The 24149-nt window shown below is 42.2% G+C and overlaps 1 protein-coding gene across 1 annotated transcript in view; it reads left to right on the top strand.

The window, feature by feature from the left end:
- The window catches only part of sdk1 (sidekick cell adhesion molecule 1), a 143999-nt gene that overhangs the window by 37982 nt on the left and 81868 nt on the right, over positions 1 to 24149 (top strand). Inside the window, exon 6 of the mRNA XM_022738073.1 lies at positions 19173 to 19199. Within this exon, the coding sequence (XP_022593794.1) occupies positions 19173 to 19199 (27 nt within the window). The remainder of the gene's footprint in view (positions 1 to 19172; positions 19200 to 24149) is intronic.

Genomic DNA, 24149 nt, shown 5'->3' with positions numbered 1-24149 from the left:
GTGCATTCAAAACATCAGAGTCAGTGTAGTCTACCATGAATCTATGAGGTGTATTTTAATCACACAACGAAACAGAGTCTATGCAATAATCAAATATGTCTGTCTGTGGATTAGAAGATTCTCAGACTCTTTGAGAAAGTGCCACTTGCTCATTATTTCTTATTGGGGTTTTTTTTTTTAACCCTTTAGTGCTACATCCCTGAATGAGTGAGTGAGCAAACGAGTTATACCATTGATGGGCCAACTGTTGGACTTTTCCCATTGGCATGTAGTCTTAACGAGCTGTATGTCAGTCACTACTTATGATACTTGTTCTGTTTTCCGACAGCAGAAACAGAAAAAGGCGTAAATGAGAACAGCTTTATTGGAAATTCGGCTGTATTAAAGTATGTGAGCGCAGAGGCAGAATGCAAATACAGCGCGATGACGCAGTGAATATGCTAATTAGTTTCCACAACAGTCTTCAACTACATCTTACTACTACTACATTTTAACCTCGTCTTGTCAGGCTGTTGAAAAGCTTGATGAAGTGCTCCTTCTTATCACTAGGATTCAATTGATCTGAATCCATTTTATTTAAAAAAAAAAAATAATAACTACAACAAAAAGACAAGGCTCAGAAGACAATTTTGAGTTGTTGCCTCATTACTGTCAAGTCTTGTAGCTACAGCCCGAAAATGAGAGGAGCAGCAGAACATATGAACTTTGCCAATTTTTGTAGCTACCTGATCGAAATACTGAAGGTGGTGATTCTGAACCATTAACTTGAGAAGTTTAAATGATTGATGTTATGTGATTGAAAGTATGACCGACAGGCAGATTCAAACAACTGAAATGACCTGATGCAGTGAGATTGTTTCAGAGGAGAAGAATTATCACTCAGATGATCTTGTTGTGTTGTCAAGTGGTGTTACACCCCACAAATGATTTTTGGCCAGGAACACAAACTGGCTTGCAGAGAAGGCATCAACCAGTAAACAGCCACGTTTTATTTTCGATTTAAGCAAGTTATAATCTGATGTTTGTCGGCGCGGGCTACAAATGTTTGGAACATTGCTAAATAAATAAGAAAATTGAGGAGAGACAAAATTTGACTAAATATTTGCTAAACCTAAAGTTTTGCTCCATCTATATTTTGCCAGACCAGTCATTACATGTGTTGTCTGTAGTTTCGTAATAAGGTTGATGCTCTTCCCCGACTGTCAAAGACTAAAAAAATCTGTGCAAGTTGGTGGAAACAGTCTTTATGTGGGGTTTGTTCAGACTGCAGCTTTAGCACTCACTGCACTATTATTACTAATTGTAACAGACACAGTCCTTTACAAATGACATTAGTAAATAGATCGAGCCCATATCAGTGTTGTTCCTGTTAATTGGTGTTTACAGGCTCTTGGTATTTAAAGAATATTAAAACCACAGTTATTGATTGCCTGTTTTCGCCTTTTGCAAAGGGTCAAGTCATGCAGCTGCCTTTTAATTCAAAAACAAGTTTTTGGTTCATTAATGTTAGTAAATAGCGAGCAGCCATTTCTTCAAAGAGGCTGCATTTACAACAAATGAAAAATTTGGTGCCCCTGCCTCAGTCACGGCCTTAATCTGTGACTCACTTTATCGCTGGATCCTTCTCTGTATCTCTATCGTTTCTCCTTGGAGGCCAGTGTATAGACTCTACAGTCCAACAGTCCTTCAGCTGAAGTGTTCACTATAGTTAAATGAGAGAGGGAGGGGACGCTCTGTCCCTTGTGGCTGTATAGAGTTTTAATTAGATTCTCTTTACAGGGTTGTATCCTTTGGTATCCTTTGTCACAAATGCACACGCACACACTGACACACACACACACACAATCACATAAATATACACACAGTACCTTGTTACAGCTGTCAGTGTGGAGCGCTCCCTTGGGCGTTTTTTTAGGAATGGTAAGGGTATAGTTAGTCTTCACTGATCAGTCTTCAGCCATAAACGTCAGCTAGTGCATGTGTGTGTGTTTGTCTCTGTTTATCATTGAGGCTTTTCTACAATAAAGATTTCTTGGGTAAATATCCTTTGCTATGAAACAGCATATTTGATTCAGTTATTTGTTATTGAGACTGGGGAAAACTAGAGGAAAAAAGGAATTAAATTCAAACTGGGAGGACAAACAAAATAGTCAAAATGATGCAAAAAAAGGGCAAGATGTGAAAGAGAAAAGACAAAAGCAAACAAACAATGAAACATGGAAACAGAAGGTATTTCTTCATGGTTGATTTTCTATTTGTGTGGTTAATTGCCAGGCCTGACTCTTGTGAGAAAACTCTAATAGTAAATTACGAATTAAGTCTAAAATGACGACTGTATTGATGGTTTTGGTTTTTCAAATCACAGTATTCTCTGTAATACTAACAGTTACACATTACACATAGAGCACATTGCACGCCCGTATCATTAATAGGCGAGAGCAGACAAGGTTTGGTGGCAGGAAATTTGAAGAGAAAAGAATCCATTTTGTTCAAATGAGATTAAATTAAAGTGAACTGAAGTGATGAGCAGTTCAGCAGGTTAACTGACACAAGAAAACAGGTGAATGAACTCAGGCAAATTGTGTTTTTTGTTCGTTTGTACCTCCGCTTTCTTTCTTTCTTCTTTTTTTCTTCTTTCCTGTCCTATGTCCTTCTCCCTCCATTTCCTGTCTCCTCTCTTTTCCATTCTATTAAGCAGCCTGTACTGGATCTAAAGAACGGAGTTCGAAGCTGTCAGTCAAATTTTCTATTTCTAAAAATGTTGTCTGTCTTTTCATAAATTCCCCAGAATAAATGAGATACCTATTTTCTATTCTCCCCTTTCTCACTTTGATTCGAACGCTGTGCTCAACAGAGAAGAACAAGCGAGAAAGAGGACTGGTAGAGAAAGCGAGAGAGAGAGAGAGAGAGAGAGAGAGAGAGAGAAAAGGAATTAATGAAGTGAGCCACAGGGTGCAGACTGAGGATATGACCAACAACCTGTTAATGTCAGGACTGCTGGAAATCTTTGTGCGTTTCCTTTCCACAATCACACAGACACACACTCACACAAGCACAGGCATGAACCGTTAAGGTACAGTCGCATTTGAACAATGTGTCACATTCATGCCGTGTCACTATTGCCCATCAGAATCTTTTTGCTAATCCACAGAGCCTTTAAGAGCCAAGAAAAGAGGTACGCAGCGAGCTGTACGACCTGCCTACTTGACATAGCCATTATCTACATGTCCCTGACCGCTATCCTGTGAGTGTGGCCTAGACTGCTGAAAATAAAAAGCACTAACTGTCATCCGTGGTTGAGCTGCAACAGCCACAATTGATAGCAGCTCAACAGCTTGGTGAGAGGTCACACACTGTAATCACTGGAAGTACAGCCTGCCTCTAAAATAAACAGCTCCTGCAGCTTCTTTATCACCGCCGACAACATATGGTGTTACAGGAGACATTTTCAGTCAGTCGTCAACTGCAGAAAGAACATGACAGATTGGACAGAAGCTGGAATTTAAATATTCAAAGATGAACATGTGCTGCACAAGGCGTCCAAATATGAAGTCAATGCAGCAAAGCACATCAACGCAGCAACTCCAGGGAGGGAGGGTCAGCCTCAAGGTGCAGGTCTGGCCATTTAGTTACAGTATACACTTGATTTGGTTCAGGGTGTGTTTGCATTAGAGAAACAGAGCTCTAATGGCCTCGGGGTATTTCTGTTTCTGGGAGATGAGGATCCCTGCTCCAATTAATTAAGCTCCATGCATACCTGACATCATTTCTCCCTCCCTTTTTCTCTTTAATACACACACATTCACACATTCACACACACCTCAGCCTGCCAATCAAAACAGCAGTCAGTCTCCCTGTTGCCCAGAAGTGTGTGTGCGTGTCTGTGTGCTTTTCTTCAGTTCACAGCTGTGGAGATCTTTGTAGATTTGTACTTCAGACCATTACAGCAGCAAAATATCCCAGAAGAGAGAGCGCTCACTAGAGAGAGAGAGAGAGAGAGAGACACACACACACACACGTAACAGCACACAGACATGCAAACATACACACATGTAAAAGACACATGCCCGGAAATCACTCAGCATATCTGGACATCATCAAAGACATGCACTTTATACGGAATAAAGAAATGAGACAAAACGGCTCGAGCCATCAGACACCACGAGATAAAGAAGTGGGAGCGTGATAAATATAATCCCACATGAATGGATCTAACATATGGAACAAGAGGAGGGGAGAGGGGAGGACACGCAGGGTAGACAGGAGAGGAAGAAGAGAAGGCAGGATAAGAGAAGAAAGAGTGGGAGCTGATCAGCTGCCTTTATCTTTTCTATAGCGAGGACAGCAATGTCACGCTTGTTAATGATTGCTGAACTGCAAAAAGTAGCATAGAGTAATACGTGCACACATAGAAGCATTGCGTACAGGGAGGCTCTTTCTAAAAGAGAACTCCAGCTGCTTTGTATTTCACTTCCATAAAGTAGTGAGGCAGATTTTTTCTTACAAATCGATGCAGTAGGGGCCAAAGTGTTCTGACTTTTAGTCCCTAAATGCTATTTACTCCGTCTTTTCTTTAGACCCTCGCCTCATGAATGCCCACATCTTTCAAATACCAGTGTATAACAAAGGCTAGCTCTTAGAAATCTGTAGTCTCCAAACCCAAGCTGAGATGACCACGGTGAGATCACTCTGAGCAGCACTACCAGACCCAGACTACTGAACTGATCTTGATGAATAGAATCTCTGGCGTTCCCCTTTAAAATGCTCCACATACTCCACTCCATAATTACTGTGTTGCAGAAGCCAATGCAAACTCCTGCTAAAAAAAAAAGTTTCTCGAAACAAGTTCTCTTGAAAACAAGAAAGTTGGAAGAAGAGGTTTGAAAATGTCAAACTCAGCTTCATAGTTGTGCACAGTAATGATTTGCGTTATAAATTTGATTCTGCTGAATAAAGAACGGGGGCAATCTGCTATTTTCTCAAATACTGTATCCACTGATGTAGTTGAATGGAGCACAAATAGAGAGAGGAGCGATCACGAAGCAGAGACGACGAGACGAGGCAGTGACGCAAGAGTAACACAGAAGGGGCTGCTGAAAAGAGAGCTCAGGGACCGATCGGCTCCAAGTGCATAAATGCATTGTAAAATAACCTTATATCCTTTCATAACCTTAATCATTGCATGTGTGTTTTGGGGAGGGTGCGGGAGTCTGAGTTTGATTACCTCGGCTCAGTGATTGGAGGAGAGTCTGTCTGAGTTTGATTACGCCTCCTGTTGGAGACTCCCCTGGTGTCTGCCATTGTACGTCACTCCCATTCCTCCTGTATATCCTCTTCTGTCCCCTGCCTCCATCAGGCAGGGCTTGTCACCCCGCGGCCCTGAGAAGTGACGGAGTGGCCTTTGTCAGGAGCTGAGGAATAGACTCGTGTAGCATCTGACTCAGTCTGACCTCAGGATAACCCAGACACACACACAGTGTCACATACACACTCGGGGTATCTTTTGGGAAAGGAGATATAATAGAAGTGAGGAAAACTGTTTTGCTCGGAACATTGGAACAGCATATGGCACATGATGCTCAACTTACTATCCCTTTAGAAAGCTTTTAAGATTACATAGTCTGAAGTATTTGATGAACACTGAAACCCGTGTGTCTGTGTGTGTGTGTGTCTGTGTGTGTGTCTGTGTGTGTGCGCTTGGCGACAACAGTTGTGTTGTTATTTTTGTGTGCTTGTGTCTTTGTTTCATTTGTTTCTCTCTCTAATCATCTTCCCTCCCTTCCAGATGTTTCCTTTCCACATCACTGACTCTTAAATGAGAGCCTGCCGCGGATCTTTCTGTGCACGTGTGTGACTGTGTTTGTGTGTGTGTTTTTGTGTGGGTGTGTGTGTGTGTGTGTGTGTGTGTGTGTGTGTGTGTGTGTGTGTGTGTGTGTGTTTGTCTAAGCATCCGTGTGTGTGTGTGTCTTTGCTCCAGGTCCCATCCCAGTTGTTCTGTGGCGCGTCTAATTGGAGGTATTTTAGCGTCCCTGGAGAGAGAGAGAGAGAGAGAGAGAGAGAGAGAGAGAGAGAGAGAGAGAGTGCAATTGTGTTTTTGTGGGCTACAATCTATGTGGTTGGTGCAGGTTTTTGCACGTGTGTGTGTGTGTGTGTGTGTGTGTGTGTGTGTGTGTGTGTGTGTAGTGCGTTGTATTGTCACAGACCCCCAACACCTGCCAGCCCTCATTTAAAAGCTTAAACATAGGATCAGAGAATCCCCTGTATCCCTGTGTGCAGTCAGGTTGTTTCCAGCGCTGCGGCTCTCATCATGCACTCAAGGTGTTTTGCATTTTGCTGCATCATGCCTTGGTAGGCTTTAAAGAACACCATAGAAACCAACATGGCAACGTAATGATCTGTGCCTCAATCTGCCTCAGTGTGCTCTATGTGAATAGTCAGTCTGCAGCTTCTAGTGTTGTATAGGGAATATGTCCCAAGAGGTTTTAGTCAAACCAGCGAGAGCAGAATACCGACAGACATGTGGCGCAGTGATGCTCTCTTAGACTTTTTTGGCTGGTGACCCAATGCCAACGAATGGCAAATTAGGAGCTGCGTAGCAACTCACCGACCCCGATACGAGCACAGGTGTACGCGCTGAACAGTGACACTAAATCTCTTTTTCTACTCTTAATTAATTACCAGCAGAATCTATGGCAATGTTAGGAAGCAGCTGCCAACGCTCTGTATTTAACAGCAAAATAAAAATGGCTCAAAGATTCATAGCAATGCTCAGATATTGTGTTGTTAGACTTCTGTCCGGTTGGCTAACAGGCGCTTTCCTGTATAAAGTATCTTTTTGGTGGATGCTAAACTGTAGCTGCTCTCGGGTCAGAATGGTACATGTTAAGATGATATTAATCATAGTAATGGCATCTTCAAAACTCTGTTTGCATGTGCAGTGCTGTGGTAGAAGAAAAACCCATCGCATTCAGCCAAAGAGAAAAACAAAGAGGGTACTGGGGTGTGTGTGATCACAATCAGCCACTTTACCTGTGGGTAAATGTGTGAATTCATTGGCAGTTCATTTAGATCAAAGACACAACCCTGCAGCTGAACGACTACTGCAAACTGAAGAAAGCATAACCAAAATATCTTTGTTTTTGAGTATTTTATTCTCCAGTGCTGAACGTGAAAAGTGAACACTGCATTAAAGGAGCAGTCAGATATTGTGTGCAGGCATGGACCCGTGTTTCACGTTACAATCATTTGTCATTTATCAATCAATCAGCATAAAATTCATCTGCAAATATTTTGATAATTGCTAATAAAATTCCAAAGATTCAGTGGTTGTAGTTTATCAGATGTGGATGATTTGTATTTTTTGGCACAAAAGTATAGACTAAACAATTAAACATTATTGTCGTGAATTCTCACCCATGGTCTGTTTTTAGTTGATACGAAGAACTCACTCTGATCGGTAAAGCAGGTGTCATGTCCTATTCTGACGGTGCAGAAAAGTTTGAGTCAAAGCAACAAGCACCGAAACTTATTTTGGTTCTGTTATTTGTGCATGCTGTTGGTGTGAGACGGCCAGATACAGCACTTGCAGCAGAAAACAGATTTAGACAGGTTCTTTTGAAAACAGACTTTCGAGACAAAAGAAAACAACACATGGGCTTCAGACTCTGCAGTGTGCGCAGGCTTACTTGCCAAATAACTCCAAATTTTTGCACAGCAGCCCTCACTTTGCGACCATCTGTGATTGCTCTTGAATATCACATGGCTGGATGTGTTAAGTTTGGTTGAAAGCTTCACTTTTACTCATGTGGTTCATTGAGGAAATTAACCTTTTTCTCAGTTGTCACTGAAATAAAATGGATTCAATCCTTGACTCTCCTGTGTACAGCGCATTAAAGCATGCGTGGTGTTTCATAAGAAATCGAAGGACATCCGTTCTTCATTTTGGATGGAATTTCAAGTTTGTATATCTTAAATGTGGAACGCAGAATTTCAATGCCTAGAAATCCGAGATTAGTTAGTGTGTTTAACATATACATAATGCTTTATATGCTGTAAACTATCTCTGGTTTAGCCTTTTGAAGTGGAGATTGCATAAGAAGCTTGCATTCAAGTTGTCCCAATTCTAGTTATGTGTACTGTAACCATCGTGAAGGTCACTTAACAGAACCACTGACGCATTTAATTGCATGTAAACCTTGATTAATGAAAGCCAGTATGCCAGAGTCTCACAGTATTTTAACATGCTTATAGCTATTACCTTGTGCCTGCTAGGTTAATTTGAAAGATCTAACCTTGTGTGAGGACACATTAGGACTACACTGATCTCCTTGTATTGAAAGTCTGGTAATTTGAAGTCCACAAATGTGGAACACACACATGCACGATCAGACAAATAGGCACTAATACTCAGTGGTTTTGATAAAGAGGCTTGGCTAATGAATCAGTGCTTTGATTAATTCCTGCTACAACTGGTTGTGTCTGGAATTATTATATTCAATATTTCAGTTGCAAAGGGATCAGACTTCTCTGCTGATCCCCATCTCCTCTCTCTGTCTGTTTCCTCTGTCTCTCGTTTCTCTCTCTCTCTCTCTCTCTCTCTCTCTGTCCCTTCTCTCCTTCCCTCTCTGTGTAATGAGGCTTCTCTGAGGTTCTTTAATTAAAACCCCAGTGTACAGACAGAGAGATGGAGTGATGGAAGGACGGACAGGAAACTCGCTCATGGACTGTGTCAGTATGACAAGCGAACTGTGTGTCTCTGCGTGTGGCTGTGTGTGCATGCTCTACTTGTTCCACCTAGTTATGGATTTAATTGCAACCATGTTTTACAGCATGATGAAATAGATTAAGACGGATGCCCATGTATACGGCTTTAACCGAGCATTTCGCCGGCGAACACCCACTCAAACCGTCTTCAAATCCTCTTCCACTGGCAAATAAAATAGTCAATAGACAAAAGGGAGGCAACAAAAAAGGCAGGTGGTGAGAGAGGTGTCCAGTGGGAGAAGAAACAGGAGGGAGAAAAAAAAGTCACAGACGGTGGATGTAACAAGTTTCTAAGAATCAATGAACAAGCAGAGGCTGTGGAGGTAACGAGGCCAGAGAACAGAATTGGAACGAAGTAGAGGAAGAGGTGACAGAGAAAGTTTGAAAGTTTTAGTCTGACACAGGTTTCTGCCAACGTTGTTTACTTCAGGGTAGTCGGGGCACCATGGTGTATGAATCCTCGTTTGTTTGTGAGCAGTGTTTGAGTTTGGATTGTAAGGGAGGGAGTAAAAGTAGTGTCTAAACAACACTGTAAAAACTGTACAGTGAGTGATACAAATTATACGTATAACTTTTAGTTTTTGATTATTTCAAAGAAAGGGGAACCTTCAGGAAATTATAAAATCATATTGATGAAAAAATATGGTCAGTTACAGACCACACTTTATTTCATCAGGGTTTAACTGTGTCACTGACAAATACTTTAATGAGTGTTTCGACGTGTGTCTAGAAAATCAAACCAATTTGCTGTAGCTCACATTTAGTGATAATAGCTACATTAATGCGATACTTGAAATGACTGTTTTATTATTCTGATCATTACGTTCAAAAGTGGCTTCATATTTTGTGGTGATTGCTCTGTAGTTGTTTGCTTACAGTGATAATGACAAACATGTAAATCGTGGCTGGTAATTAAAGGGTATCAGATATCATGGCTGTCAGTTTAGCTGCTGACAAGAAAAAGCTGATGTTGAGCCCTGAATGTCCAGAGATCCAAATGAAAGTGAGCTTCTGAAAAAAATAACTGAGGGATTCGAACAGTCGTTTACTGTCTGTTACTTTCAGCTGTCGGTCAGTACATGACTGCTCCCTAGCTGGATTATGATGTGAAGTCGGCTAAGGCAAGATAACCGTGAGATCATCACTCTGTCTGTCTTTTTGAGCACTAAAAGTTGCAGCCATTTGCTAAGTAACAGCCAGCAGTTCATTTGGTAGTTTGGCTAACTCACAAATGAATGTTGATACATCTTCTGAAATCTAAAAATGAGAAGCCTGATAACAGCATTAATTCAGCCCTTGATTTTATTGGAGACAGTTGGGTGCAGGGAGGTTGTAGTGACGAGACAATTTATGTTTTAATTTATGTTCAGCGGTGCAGAGGCACGCTCCGGCTCAAACGGTGTGTGAGGGTGTGTTTGTGTGTGCGCACATTTCCCATGTTGATACACGTTTGTTCAGTGGAGAGGTGCAGCATCTTCTACAAGAGCAAGCAGAAGGAAGGTGAAGGGATGTGTTGTTATTGTGGAGGATGTAGGCGTAAAAATGTAGTTGATGTAACATCGAGGCTGACTAATGCACATTTCCAAACACTGGGCAGGGGTACCATCTCTGCTCTCTTAAGGAGATGAAATGCAAGAGCACACGCGAAACACACGGCGGATGCTGAATGAGGCATCAAGTGCGCCGATAAGTAGTTTGGCGCTCGTGGTTTTAATGATCCTGTCAGTCAAAGAGCTGTCCTTATCACCACCTCGCTATACACCCTGCAATCCAAGACTCTGTGTGCGTATGCGTCAGTCAGTGAGTGTGAATGAACATTGATATTCTGTAATAGGAGTGTTATTCCTGTGAAGGCTTTGTGTTGGATGCAGTGTTCATGGAGACAGACATTTTACAGTTTTCCCACTCTGTTCGCTAGTGTTGCTTTATTCTGATACTCGTCACTGTGTGGAAATGCGCAAAGCTCCGCGACTCCAAAGCGAGAAACCCAACGGGATACGCTGTTCATATGCCAGCTTGTATCAGCACATACTGGCTATATTCAGGCTTTTCATAAACAGTTTTCAGAGGATCCCGAATATAAATGAAATATTATTGTGCATGCCAACGCACTCATTGTCTATGTGTGTCAGTGCTTCTTGCTGGGTGTAATAGGTTATTGGAGTAGCAGGCCAGTCAGCAGATGTTAATTTGAAGCAATAGAAGTGGAAGAGAAAAGGAGAGAGATGGGGGAGCTGGTGAATGATGGGGCAGGGTGGTAAAGGAAAGATTGGATGGACGGGAGTGAAGAATGATAAAGGATGGGCAAATAGGAGGAGATTTGATGAGGTGCTGAGGAAGGGGAATATGTTCAGGGGCAGAGGGAAGGAGGCAAAGAGAGACAGGTGAGTATGTCACTGGTTGGATATTGACAAACTTGGATATTGGAATATACAGAGGGGTGACAAATGAAAGGGAAACCAGCATCAAGTGTCTTAGTAAGGAGTTGGGCCAGCACGTGCCACGAGCACAGCTTCAATGCACCTTGCTATTGATTGTACAAGTCTCTGAACTCCACCGGAGGGATGAACAGCATTCTTCCAAAAGATATTCCCTTATTTGGTGTTTGGATGATGGTGGTGGAGAGCGCTGTCTAACATGTCGGTCCAAAATCTCCCATAGGTGTTCATTGGAGTGAGATCTGGTGACTGTAAAGGCCATAGCATATGATTCACATCATTTTTATACTCATCAAACCATTCAGTGACCCCTCATGGATGGGGGCCACTCCCGTCACGACAGAGCTATGAAGACAGCAAAGAGCTGGACAAAAGCAAAGCCATATACCAGATGTGACAGAGGAAGCCGAAAAGAAAAAGCCGTGTGGACCTCTTGGTGCACATATCCAAGCAAAATTGGTATTGTAACTGAAACATCTCTAAATGAATCCATGTCGAATCAACTCAAAAATCGCATTGAATCAGGATGTTGTGAATCGGACTTTTGATTCAGGAAATCAGTGGCGGCACCCGGTCGTGATATTTACTTGATATTTCAGTAACCAGATTCCAAATGAGCTGAGTTTATATATGTTGTGATAATGATATGATGTCGATTCGTCACACAAGATTAAGATAAGATTTTCCATTTATCATCAGACCTCTATGATGATGAAAGTAAGCGTAGATACATAATACAGACTATACAAAGAAAAACATACAGTAACATACAGTGATTGAGCCTGACAGTTGATTCTTGACCTTGTGAAGCAGCTGACGGACAGTCTCAGTTCAGAGACCTGTGCTGTGCTGTGCTGTGCTGTGCTGTGCTGTTAGCCGTATCAACTTCATTTTTAAGACGGCATAAACAAGGAGTCCCTGTAGTTCTGTCACTTACACACATTGAGCTTTATAGACCCAGTATTGTTGAGCATTCTCACACCTATAAACACTTACATTCACACTTGCACTCAAGCACATATAGATCCCATTTGTTCATTAGCTTCCATGTGTTGAACTGACACCATGGGCTGAAAGACGGTGTGGGTGGCACTTTTAACCGTGCTGTCTTCATTTGATAAAGCCTTGCTAAAATACGGCCACGTTTCACACCCATTTTCTAATTTACACACACAGCCATACATAAGTGAGTGTGTGTGTTTGTCCTTTTGTCCCTTGTGCTATCAGTGTGTACATTAGGCAGTATTTCTTTATCAGGGTTTTAGGATAAATGGAGCACTCGCTAAGAATTATTGAAAAAAGAAGAGATAAAAAAGAGGAGGAGGAGATGAGGCTGAGCAGAGAAGAGATGAGGACATAGAGGGATCGGGTACCAGAGAAAGTCAAAGGAAAAGAGCCGAGCATTGAGCAAGTGCGAAATTGGGAAAGCTTTAAGGGTGATAGAGATGGATAGGGAGGAAGAAAGGGAGGCAGAGAGTAAAAGTTGAAGATTGAGAGGGGATGCTGAAAACAGGAATAGATCAACAGGACTTTTAATCCAAAAATAGTTTCCACCCTTCTCCTCCTCCTTCCTCATCCCTACTTACCTCCCCACCCCTCCCTTCCTGCCCTGTCTGGTTGTTTGGAGTGATTGAAGAAAAGAGGAGATGTGTGTTCATGTATACTACACACACACTCTCTCACATACAGCAGCGTGAGTGCTCGTGGACATATTGTGGTCCACAGACAGACAGATGATGTCCATTACCAGGCCGTGCTGTCCAGAGCCAGGCGGAACAGCTGCAGCCTGATCTCACTGATCTATCACTGTTCTAATGAATCTGTTATAGCCAGGCACAACTAATCAATCTCTGAGCCACTAAATCAATTAAGCCATTAATCAGACACAGTCCCTAACTGTTCCTGCCCCAATGAGCGATTGCTTTACATATGTACATAGACATAAAGACACGGGCACAAAAACACTTATACCTGTGGACAACAAGTGAGTCAATGTGATTGTAACAGTGAGATCTGCTGTTCTTTGTTGCAGCAACACGCAGCACAATTTAACATGGCTTCGTTTGCAGGTAATTAGTATATTTTCACAAGAGGCACAGCTTAATGAGGCACTCATCATTTTCAGGAAAGAAGAAAATATTTACAGGTGAGCTACTACAGGATGCTTTGAGTGACAGTACCAGTTCATTTGCTCATTTGTTTATGTTTACTGTATCTGGTATTGGTATTTAATTTGTATGTTTTTACATGTGAGAATTTTCTTTTTAAATGATTGATTTGACAAAACAAGCGATTTGTAGCATTATTTCAGCTCACCACTGCATCATTTCATGTTGTATTTTCTGATTGGTTGGTTTGTAAAAGGGCGTCATAGTAACGGTCACATTGTGGGATTTTAGACGGAGGCTGTCATTGGTCCCCAAAGTGCTAAATCAACCGTCAGTGGACCCGTCCCACAGTGTGATGTAGGTCTCCCCAATTTAGACTGAAGACAAGCGTCCGTATTAGTGAAGGACAACCCAAAATCACATGAGACGGGCCTTAAATGCAAAATAATTGATAATAACTATAATCCTAACTTGCAGCCCTTAAGAATGTACTGGACTGGACTGTTGTGGAACACAGAGCGTGGGCTTCTTCGAGAGAGTTTCCCAAAGGGGATTAGTAAATTCTTAGTACAGTATTCATATTTTTATTCTGCTCCAAAGACAGTGAGTTTGTGAGTGAGTGTCTTACCCTTCAAGAAAGTGCCCAAGGAAATGCCAGACATGTTACCCTCCATTGATCTGTCACATTCCTCCAGGCTTCGTCCCTTCACTCGCTGGCGGGTAGTAAATGAATGGACTGTGTTAAAAGCAGAAGCTACACAAGGAGAGGTGAACACTGGAGCTGGAAAACCACTTGTTTGCAAAGGAGGCACTTAAAATTCAGTATCCTCTTATATACAGTATGAGCCTTATTTACTTATGTTGAGGGTCTCTTAGACACAGTTCTTTCAGTCTGCGGGACAAAGAGAGAGCCAGAGGCGATGGGAAAGAGGTAGAGAGATAAAGACAAAGAAGATGTGACAGTGAAGAAGGAGAGCGGTAGAGGATTACCCTGCAGCATTATGGATGGAGAGGAGAAAAAAACAAGGGGACAACCTGTTTTAGCAAAGATGCATCTCCTGTTCTTGTGTCTTCAGGTCCCTTGTCCATCTAGTATTTCACCCTGAGGTGGTGGGAACAGGACTGGGGAACACAGATGTATAGCTGCAACTCATTACTGCCTTTTTAAGCTGCACCTTCTGACTTCTACTTACCCCTGTCTAAGACTTGTCTTTCATCCCTCACTTGACTTTTAATATTCTTGAGTTTCTCCCGGAGGATCAGAGGCTTCCTATTTTCTCTCGCTGTCTCATATCAGAGGCACAAACTTGCGGAAGCAACTCTCTTCTTTTGAATTGAAAATGATATCTCCTTTTCATGCCATCATTAGGCTCACAGCATGAATTGAACATCTACATCTATTTCCCATTTTCATTACATGGCACTCTCATGTTTTTTTTATAATTCCCTTGTACATCTGTTGTTTCCTTTTGACGCTGAATGCTTGTTTGTTTATCGCTTTCAATGGAGCATTTTATTCATTGACTCATTTCTTTGCTCTTTGTTCGACTCTGGAGGTGATAACAGGTAATGTTTAACAAGGGATTGGTGGGTTTTTATCTCAAGTGCGCATTCGAGTGCTGGCATCTGTTTGGATACAAAAAGAAAAACAAACCTATAGTCTAAAGAGATAGGAAACGAAGAGAGGAGAGTACAAATTAAATAAGGGAGGAACAAGAGAAGGAAGACATTACCAGGAGAGAAATGAAAAACCGAGGAGAAAGGCAGCTGTAAACTAACCTTTTTTTCCTTTAGACTGTGAGCAAAGGCAATGTCAAAAACCCGGTGACATTTGGGATTCCATACAAGGATGATTGACATAAACTTTTACCTCTACGTATGTGTGTATGTGTATGTGTAGGGGCATGATTGACATGGTAAATTGGAAAGGTCAACTGGTGCTAGTGGTTAGTACAGACAGGCAGACAGCAGGAGGATGTAACCTTCCCACAGTCCACATTTATGGAGGGAAGGAGAATTTGAGCAAAAGACAGAATTTGACTCAAATACAGGACAGACCGAGCGTAGGGTTGTATGAAAACCAAAAATTTAATATGTAAACCTTCTCACTGCGTTTATATGCTGTGTATAAATGATAGCGCTCCTCAGTCCTACTCAGATTTACAAAGTGAGACAGACTACTGGATGTAAAGAGAGGATGCATATGGACTACAAAATTTTATCATCTGGGTCTATCAGGAATTGCTCCGAGATCCGGGGTCAACTCTCCAGCCAGCTTATTATTTTACTGGACATAGATTTGTGTGTGTGTGTGTGTGTGTGTGTGTGTGTCGGTGCGTGTGTGTGTGTGTGTGTGTGTGTGTGTGTGTGTGTCGGTGCGTGTGTGTGTGTGTGTGTGTGTGTGTGTGTAGTTGGATCCATGAGTCCTTGTGTTTCTCTCCTGCATGTGTCAGGATTGGAAATTGGAGTATTACATTTGTATAGCCATTGATATGAATTTCAAATAGGTGTGTGTGTGTGTGTGTGTGTGTGTGTGTGTGTGTGTGTGTGTGTGTGTGTGTGTGTGTGTTTTAGAGTGAGAAACGAACAGAGGGAAGGGAGAGTGAGATTGACAGGGTAAATTGGAACGGTAAGGGTTTTAAGGTTGAACTCGTGAGTTTAAAACAGCTGAGAGAGAGAGAAAGAAAAGACCTAAACATGTTGCTAAAAAGGTGTTTTTTTCACTTGGGGAAATGTGACAGTGGATGCCGATGTGGGTGGATGGGGAGAACAAAGCGAAGCTGAGCAGGAGAATAGATTGTTACCAAGGGCGAGGGGTGTCTGGTTGTATGTAGATGGAGGGTAGAAAGGAAGGAGGGCCCCGGCAGGGCTGTTTGTGTGTGTCGAAAAGTGGGAGGAGGGGTGAGTCATGGAGGGTGTGCAGGTGCTGCAGCAAGTCGGTGACCCACAGCTGGGGACTGTGGGGTCAGCACCTGCACAGGTCAGCTGGGACAGTAACACAGTGAGACATGACACACATAGCAACAACAACCTTTACGCACACAGAAGGACAGGTACAGGTATGCAGGATTGTTGTGTTGAAAAGCAGACACGAGTGCTATACTTATCCCCTGTTGCACGCAAACACATAGACACTCAGTGTTTCCAAAAAAAAAAAACTCACACACACACAGTGGCAAGTACACACAAAGGACATGGTGACCTGCTTGTTTGTAGGTCCTTCAGGCGCCGAATATACAAGAGCAAATTCATGAATACAAATCATACTCAAGGCTGAGACACACTTAGGCACACACTAATATTTTCACATCAGCTCAGATTGTATTTTAAACGTCACATTATTATCAACCATGTTTTATATACACACAGGCTAAGAGCTGGAACTGGAGAGCATCTTTCACCTGTGCTACAGTAGCAGCATGTTATCTGCTGTGAAATGCGCATCAATAAACACACTGATTAAGGCGAGAAATGATCCAAGGCATTTCAAAGATTCTCGCAAAACAACAACGGAAGTGAAAGTTACTGGAAAATGTATTTAGTGGATTCAGCCCTGTGAACATCAGATGCTTTGTTGTGCTGTGAACGCACACAGGCAGTCTCGCTCACGCTCTTTCTGTTGTCCCCTGATGTCCCCATTGTTTCTCTGTTCCCATTTGAAACTGAAGATGACTCAGTATGACACATCATTTGAATACACATGCAGAATTGTATGCCCCCCAGACCAAAGCCTGCATGTTTCTGTTTGTGTGTCTGTTTGCATTTGTGTGTGTGTGCTGACCCGCTTCCAGACTCTCCAAAATAATAGACTTCGCAGTGCTGCTACTGAACAGCACAAACTCTGCTCTTGTTGAATGGGTGTCTGCAAGTGTGTTTACTGTAGGTCTGGGCATTGTTTTTTCAATACTAGAATTTAAGTACTAATATCTAAATAATATGATATAGAAATATAATATACATCACCATCTTGGCACTGACTGACTCTGCCTGACTCCCAGCTAATCCAAAAATGGGCAAAGAGGTCGGGGGTGTGTGGAGCCGAGACTTCAGTGAATGCAGCAATCATACGCTCAACCACCTGTCACTCAAAGCAGCCATGCCCTCAATTAAGCATAACTTTAAGCCTTAATAAAATGTAAACCGGTATAAAAATTCACGCCCCGTACAGTCGTCACGAAGAAGGGAATTCACTGTAGAGACCAAAACCCTTTTTTGTACCAGGCTGTAAACATGTTTATTTCTGCTGGAAAGTTGGGCATTTTAACATGGGAGTCTATGGGGATTGACTTGCTTTTAGAGCCAGCCTCAAGCGGCCTTTCGAGGAGCTGCAGTTTTCGGCACTTCGGTTGTTGGCTTAATTTTTCATCCATGGACCTTCCCGCTTGGTATGTGTGTGTCTCTCAATTCGCTCATGATCGGTTTATTAGCAGTACTGTACCCTGCCAAACACAACACTGTCTAATACAAGAGCCCTGCAGTAAATCTTGAAGATTATATTGTACTGTTGTTGTTAAAATTGTTCTTCTTGATGTGATGATTTAACTTAATGATCATTTTTTGAGAACTTGAGGAACCGTGTTGTTTTTCGTTATAATGACACTTGTTTATAATGTCGACAAAAAAGGGCAAAGAAGTCCCAAAAAATCATTTGCTTTCATCATGTGGTGCTTCTAATATTTTGTTTTCTATTTGTATTTGTATCAAGTGTTGGTTAAATATTAAAATATTCCTGTGAGTGTAATGTTAATCATGCTGCTTGCTTTAACACTAGCAGCCATAGAAGAACTTTGTCTCACTAAAAAAAAAAAAAAAAGTCTGGAATCAGTAAAAATTTGATTTTAAATCGAATAATTAGTAAACAAGACTCAAAATCTCACCTGATACTCTTTACCATTTTTCAGTACTTGACCATTTTCAATTCTCAGTGCTATGGACACATTTTTGATCTGTAGCAAAGTCCTGAGGTCGGATACCCAGCCCTAGTCCACAACAGATTCATCTTTATTTCCAACAGAAATGATGAAAACGTCTGAGCCTCTCTCTGCTCCTTTTCTTGCTGTGTTTTGTAGCTGCTTTTGTTTTTCTTCCTCGTCAGCTGGCTTGCTCACTCTTGATCGCTTGTGTGTCTGTCGCATAGACTGAGCGAACTTTGCGCTGATGCTGATTTGCTACGTCAGAATCTAAATTAAGGCCCTGATGCATGTTTTTTAACACACAGACACGCACTCTCAGATCGAACCACATACACACCAACACACGCCCGGTATTCAAGTGTCGAGTGAGTGGCTTAGCGGCTGAATAGGAGCGTGAAGGGGTAGTGTATTGATAGATGAAAAGTGAATGTAGATTTTCTGCCAGTAGAATGTCAATGCCATCATTTTCTCACAGCCTACAGCCTTGCTACCACCCGACGTATGACGAATACAGCGAGAAAGGCAGAGGGGGGGGAAGATAGAAGAGGGAGAAGAAAAGTGAATGAGAGAAACAAAATTTAGTAGCTGGCAGTTGATGGATGGGCTGCAAACAGCTCGTCTTCCTCTGGACTCCATGATAACATGGCGTTCTCTCTTCTTCCCTCTCATCCATTTCTCTGTGTCTTTTTGTCTGTGTTTGTTTTTGCCTCCTTCTCAGGGAAGGAGTCTCCTCTTCCTTCTTGCCTCTTCAATTCAGAACAGCTGATTTGTAGAAGCCTGTATTTTCTTTTGCCTCTTTTTATGTGTATTTGCTAAATGTGTCTTTTTGCTGCACCCTGCGAAAACACTTGAAATCTAAATTATATCTCTCCTGTTTTCCCCTTTCCCACTTCCTATCTCCCCCTTTCATCCCACTTCTTTTCATCTCATTCTCTCTGGCTGATGGACAGTTGGCAAGAAGAACCGTGGGTCAACAGGTAAAGAACCCATTTACATTTACATTATCTTCCCTGCTCTCTCTCTGGCTGCTTCTTTTTAAACAGAGGCAAATATTGCTGTGACCCTTTGCTCCCACCAGAAGGTCAGAGCTAAGGGCTGCTCATCTAAACGCTTTTTCTGAAGGTCACATTGGCAGCAACGGTGGGTACATGCTGGAAAAGATGTTCCACTAGTGCGGTTTCAGTGTTTGTGCCTAATGGCGAGTAAGAAAAACCTGCAGCTGGCTACCTTTAACCTCAAGGTCAGCCTGCTGTACGCCTGTATCTATTGAGTAGTACAGTAAAAAATTAGCTATAGTAATATTTTGCAGCAGTGTGTCCCAAACAGTTTTTTTTTTTCAAAAACAGCACCACGTAGTCCATGTATATATCTTTTTTGAATGTTGATTTGTCTCAAGATATATCTTGAGCTCACATGACACCATTACCACATCTGACAGACGAGAGACTCTTGTGTGTGACACCTTCCCAATCTTCTAAAAAGCCGTAAGCCAAGTCGTTTTCTTCAGCTTTTATTCAGAGAATTAAAATTCAGTGAATGTTAATGTCTGTTCCTTTTTCTAATTTGGCGAAATGTTAAAAATGAGGTCTACAGTAAATGTGCAGCAGAAGATTTAAAAAAAAAAAAAAAAAAAACCTTGCAGAACCCTTTGCCTGTCCTTTAGACACCCCAGGGTGCCATGTCATCCACTTTAAGAATCGCTGTACACATATTTGTCATGATCTAGTCAGCACAGGATATCTAGTTCTAACATCTGTCTGAAATAGTCTAGTTACAGTTACATATATTCAAAAGTGTGAGTTCTACAATGACAGCTTTAGTTTAGTTTAGTGTCAGTTGCCTGTAGCTGGCCAGCATCATCAGTTTGTCAACCACAAATGAGAAGCAAGAACTAGAGTCCTTTTAAATCCCTGTTTGGAAGTAGTTTGTAAATATGTTTCCCCTGTAAATTATAGTAACAGTGACAAAGGAATACATTTGCGTTGTTTAATTCGGGTTGAGTCAGCAAACTCATGTGGAACTAATTATTATGGCAGTGTTGATATGTGGCGTCTAAGCTCTGACCTCGTCACTCCCTACAATAAAACAGTTAGTTCTGCACAGCAGGGAATGTGGAGTGATGATAATAACTTCCTACCAAGGGGAACCTTGACTCACAGCCTACAAGGGGATGCCAGGGTGGAGGTGGGGCTTTTGAAAAGCTACATGAACAGCAGCAGTGGCAGCAAGTGACAGCACAGCTTTCAGGTGTGCAGAGAGTGAGCATGAGCACCGAGGGCTTATGTACACCTCCATAATGAAAAGGCTGTATAGGTTCTATGTTGCAGTGAGAGGAGTATGCCATGTGAGTGCGGTGGCAGACATTAGTCGACTGCCTGAACAAGCCCGCAGGCTTCACTTCATTTGCGCAGCATTTTGCCTGCCTGCTACATCAGACATGCTAACTGACATCAGCATCGCCTGAGTGTGCCTATTACCTGAGCTCGGCTAAAACACTCAGGTGTGAGTCCTTCTCCCTCCGCCTGTCTCTGCAGAGCAAGGACGTCAGAGGTTTATGTCCCTGTCCCACAGTCTTTTAGAGTCGTGGATCACTGTAAACTCATTTCAGTCGTTCACATCCACTCTAAGACATTAGGTAAAATAAAGCAGACAAACATCAAACGGGAAGAATATTTAAATTTCAGTCCGATCAAAGGTGACATTGTGTAACAAGGGGGATCGACTGCAGCCAGGTGCGACCGATACAATGTTCAACTCGCAGGGAAAAGGGAGGGATAGACAGACCAGTACACAGCCGGAGACCTCCTGCAGTCAATCAGGCAGAGAGCGTTTCAAAACCTAGACTCCGTCTACTTGACATCAGTACATCTGTTTTGGGACTCTGTCAGTGGCATTGTGCGGGGAAATGACTCAGGTGTGCAGTTCACAACAATAAGAGCATTATGGATAATTAGGATCATAGCAGGTTTAGGTGTAGTTACAGACCAGCCTCCCTACTGCCATCAAAGTTTGCCACACAAGGCAGGTGTGTGGTTCCACTGATGTCTCCACCAGTTAGTCATTTTGAAATTATAGCTGGTAGAGTGTTATCCTAATTTCAACACATTTAACAAGATTTTGACTGAAATCTGAGTGATATGAAATCAACAATAGCTGTAAAGAGGTGTGGCCGAATGAGAATAGAATGTTTGAAATGACATTAAAAGCATGACTTGATGCTTTAGCTTTCTGATAACATAATTTATCTGTGTCTGCAAGCTGCTGGCGGTGATGTCATAGTGTGCAAACACTGTAATTTACCGCTGCACACTCAAGTGCGGGCATGTCATGCTGAATATCGCTATCAAATTCATAATCTTGTGGCTGGCCGCCGGCGAAAGGAGCGCCTTCCCCCGTGTCACCTGCGAGCCACGTGACGCTGTCTCTGCAGCAGCTGCAGGTGTGCACGCCCAGTGGAGAGCCATGTGTACACCTCCAGATATTTAAAACATAAAGTAATGGATTTGTTGCTTAATATAGGAACACACACTTATGAATATAAAGTCTTTTTGTCCTTTTAGAGCACTAACCATATGAGAATGTGCGAGTTCCTACATTTTTTTAGAAGAATTTAATCTTATGAGTCATTGACAAATGTTGATGATTTTCAGAATTAATGGGGGAAAAATGTTTTATCTTAATTTTCCCCACTGTACCAAAAAGTTTGCAGGCATGAAGCAATTGCACACGCCCATATTTCAGCATGGTGATGATGAAATGTTACCTCATTATGTCAGTGTGGGTTTTGTCAAGCAGCCAAAAAACTGCAACTAATATGATACTCAAAATTAATCAAATAATCATTGAGCACTCTCAAGAGCTTAAATCCTGCTCTGCCTTTCCATTACTGCTACATGTGTTGTGTTACTTATAATACTTTCTCTCTTTTCTCTCTCTTTACCATCTCTCCATCTCCTCCCTCCATCGCTTGTGTGGTGCAATGACAGAGATAGATAGAAGGTTTGGCAGATGAAGGAAGAGATGAATATTTAACATCGGGCATCTCTCTCGGTCCTCTCACTGCTTCCCATTGTCTGTGTCTGTCGCCCCTTGGGGCTTGGATCTTCCACTCTTGGTGTGTGTGTGTGTGTGTGTGTGTGTGTGTGTGTGTGTGTGTGTGTGTGTGTGTGTGTGGCATGTCTTGGCTTGTGGTTTTATATTGGCATTCTAAGGCAAGTGTAGTCAGACGATGACACTTAGCTGTCAGCATGCAGCATTAATGAGTGCAGTGACACACACAAACACTCACCCCACTCTCACACACATGCAGTACTTTCTCTCGAGAGATCAGCAAATGATCACCTTCTCCTTTCCATTTATTTTTGTATACCCTCCAGAAAAAAAACTCTTTAAAATATTTAGAAAAGCTCTCCGTTTTCTTAAACCTCTCATTTCCAGTGCCCTTCCTTCCCGTCATTCTTTCCACTTCGTTGCTTTCTCCCTCAAATTCTCGCTCTCTTCCTCTCTCTCAAACTCTTTCTCTCTCTGTTGTGTGTATGGTCTCAGTGTGATATGTGTTAGTTGGCTGTGAACCCTGCAGACACATATCTGACAACTCTATTAATACACAGTCAGCTAACACCCGCCTCCCCCTGTGAGCATTTGTGTATGTGTGTGTGTGTGTGTGTGCGCGCGTGCGGGTGTGTGTGTGCGTGCGTGTGTGTGTGTGTGCACGCGCGTGTGCATGCATGGACATGTGCATGCAAAGAGCGGGAGATGTGTGTACCCTCACCTCTCAGCCAATCCCTCTGCTCTCGAGGTCTCTGCAGAGATTTGTCTCAAAAGATTTACAGTCATAGAAAGATCATACACACACACACACACACACACACACACACTGGCCTACTCACCGACACTATAGGGAGTGTGGAGTGACTGACAGATTTAATAGGAGAACAAGCTGTAATCTGAGAGAATCCGTTCAAAGAGGGATTACATTCTAATCTGTGGATGGAATAGCCTTTCATCTCTTTCTCCCTCCCTCTCTCTCTGTCTCTGTCTATCTCTCTCATTCTCTATTTATCCATCTCTATCTCTTTCCTGCCCTAAAGCTGCACCAATCCTTTTACCAACCCTGTTTTGTTTTTTTTTTATCGTTCCCATCCTTGATTTAATTTGGGATTTTTCTGTTTCCATGTGAGCGTTACACACACACACACACACACACACACCCTCACATTTACAGTACATGCACAGTTTCACACAGCTGTGTCACCTCAGCAGCACTTTTCTGTCAATCAGCTATGATTGCACTGACGAGACCATTGTAACGTTGCAATGCATCAATGCCTCTTTGGTGCTAAATTATATCCACATCCAAGTGCACACACACACACACACACACACATAAACTCACAGAATTTATGCTTTTTTTTCCCTCCTCCCCTATCATCAGTTTTGATTTATTTTTAAACTGCTTTAACAGCTCCTCTTTTTTTATCATCCCTCTCTCTTTAATGAATCCCTTCAGCCCCAAGTTGTTGTTGTGATATTGCTTCGTTATACTACAACCCTGCAATTTTTTCTGCCTTCCTTCCCTCCATCACTTTCACTCTCCCTCTCTTTGCCACATGATGTTTCTCATTTGGTAAATGAGGAATCCACTAGAGTTAGATTAAACTGCTGGACTATCTTTGTGAAATCTTTACAGGGAGCCTTTTAGCTGCCACAGCTTGCACACACACACACACACACACACGGTAACACTGCCTGCCAGTTTGAATATTTCTCCTTGTTTAAGTTGAGGAAGATTAATTTAATAATCCCTGTTTAAGCAACAAAAAGGAGGAGATAAGAGGATGATAGTGAATAAGGGATGGAGGGTAGGCAGCAGGGAATGAGAGATACAGATGAGATGAATTGATAGAGATTCCCTCAGAGAAAAAGGA

The sequence above is a fragment of the Seriola dumerili genome, unplaced genomic scaffold (genome assembly GCF_002260705.1).
Source record: "Seriola dumerili isolate Sdu_G_001 unplaced genomic scaffold, Sdu_1.0 BDQW01000035.1, whole genome shotgun sequence".
In the NCBI taxonomy this organism is placed as follows: Eukaryota; Metazoa; Chordata; class Actinopteri; order Carangiformes; family Carangidae; genus Seriola; species Seriola dumerili.
The sequence above is the reverse complement of the archived record's forward strand: the minus strand, read 5'-3'. Positions and strand labels throughout refer to the sequence as shown.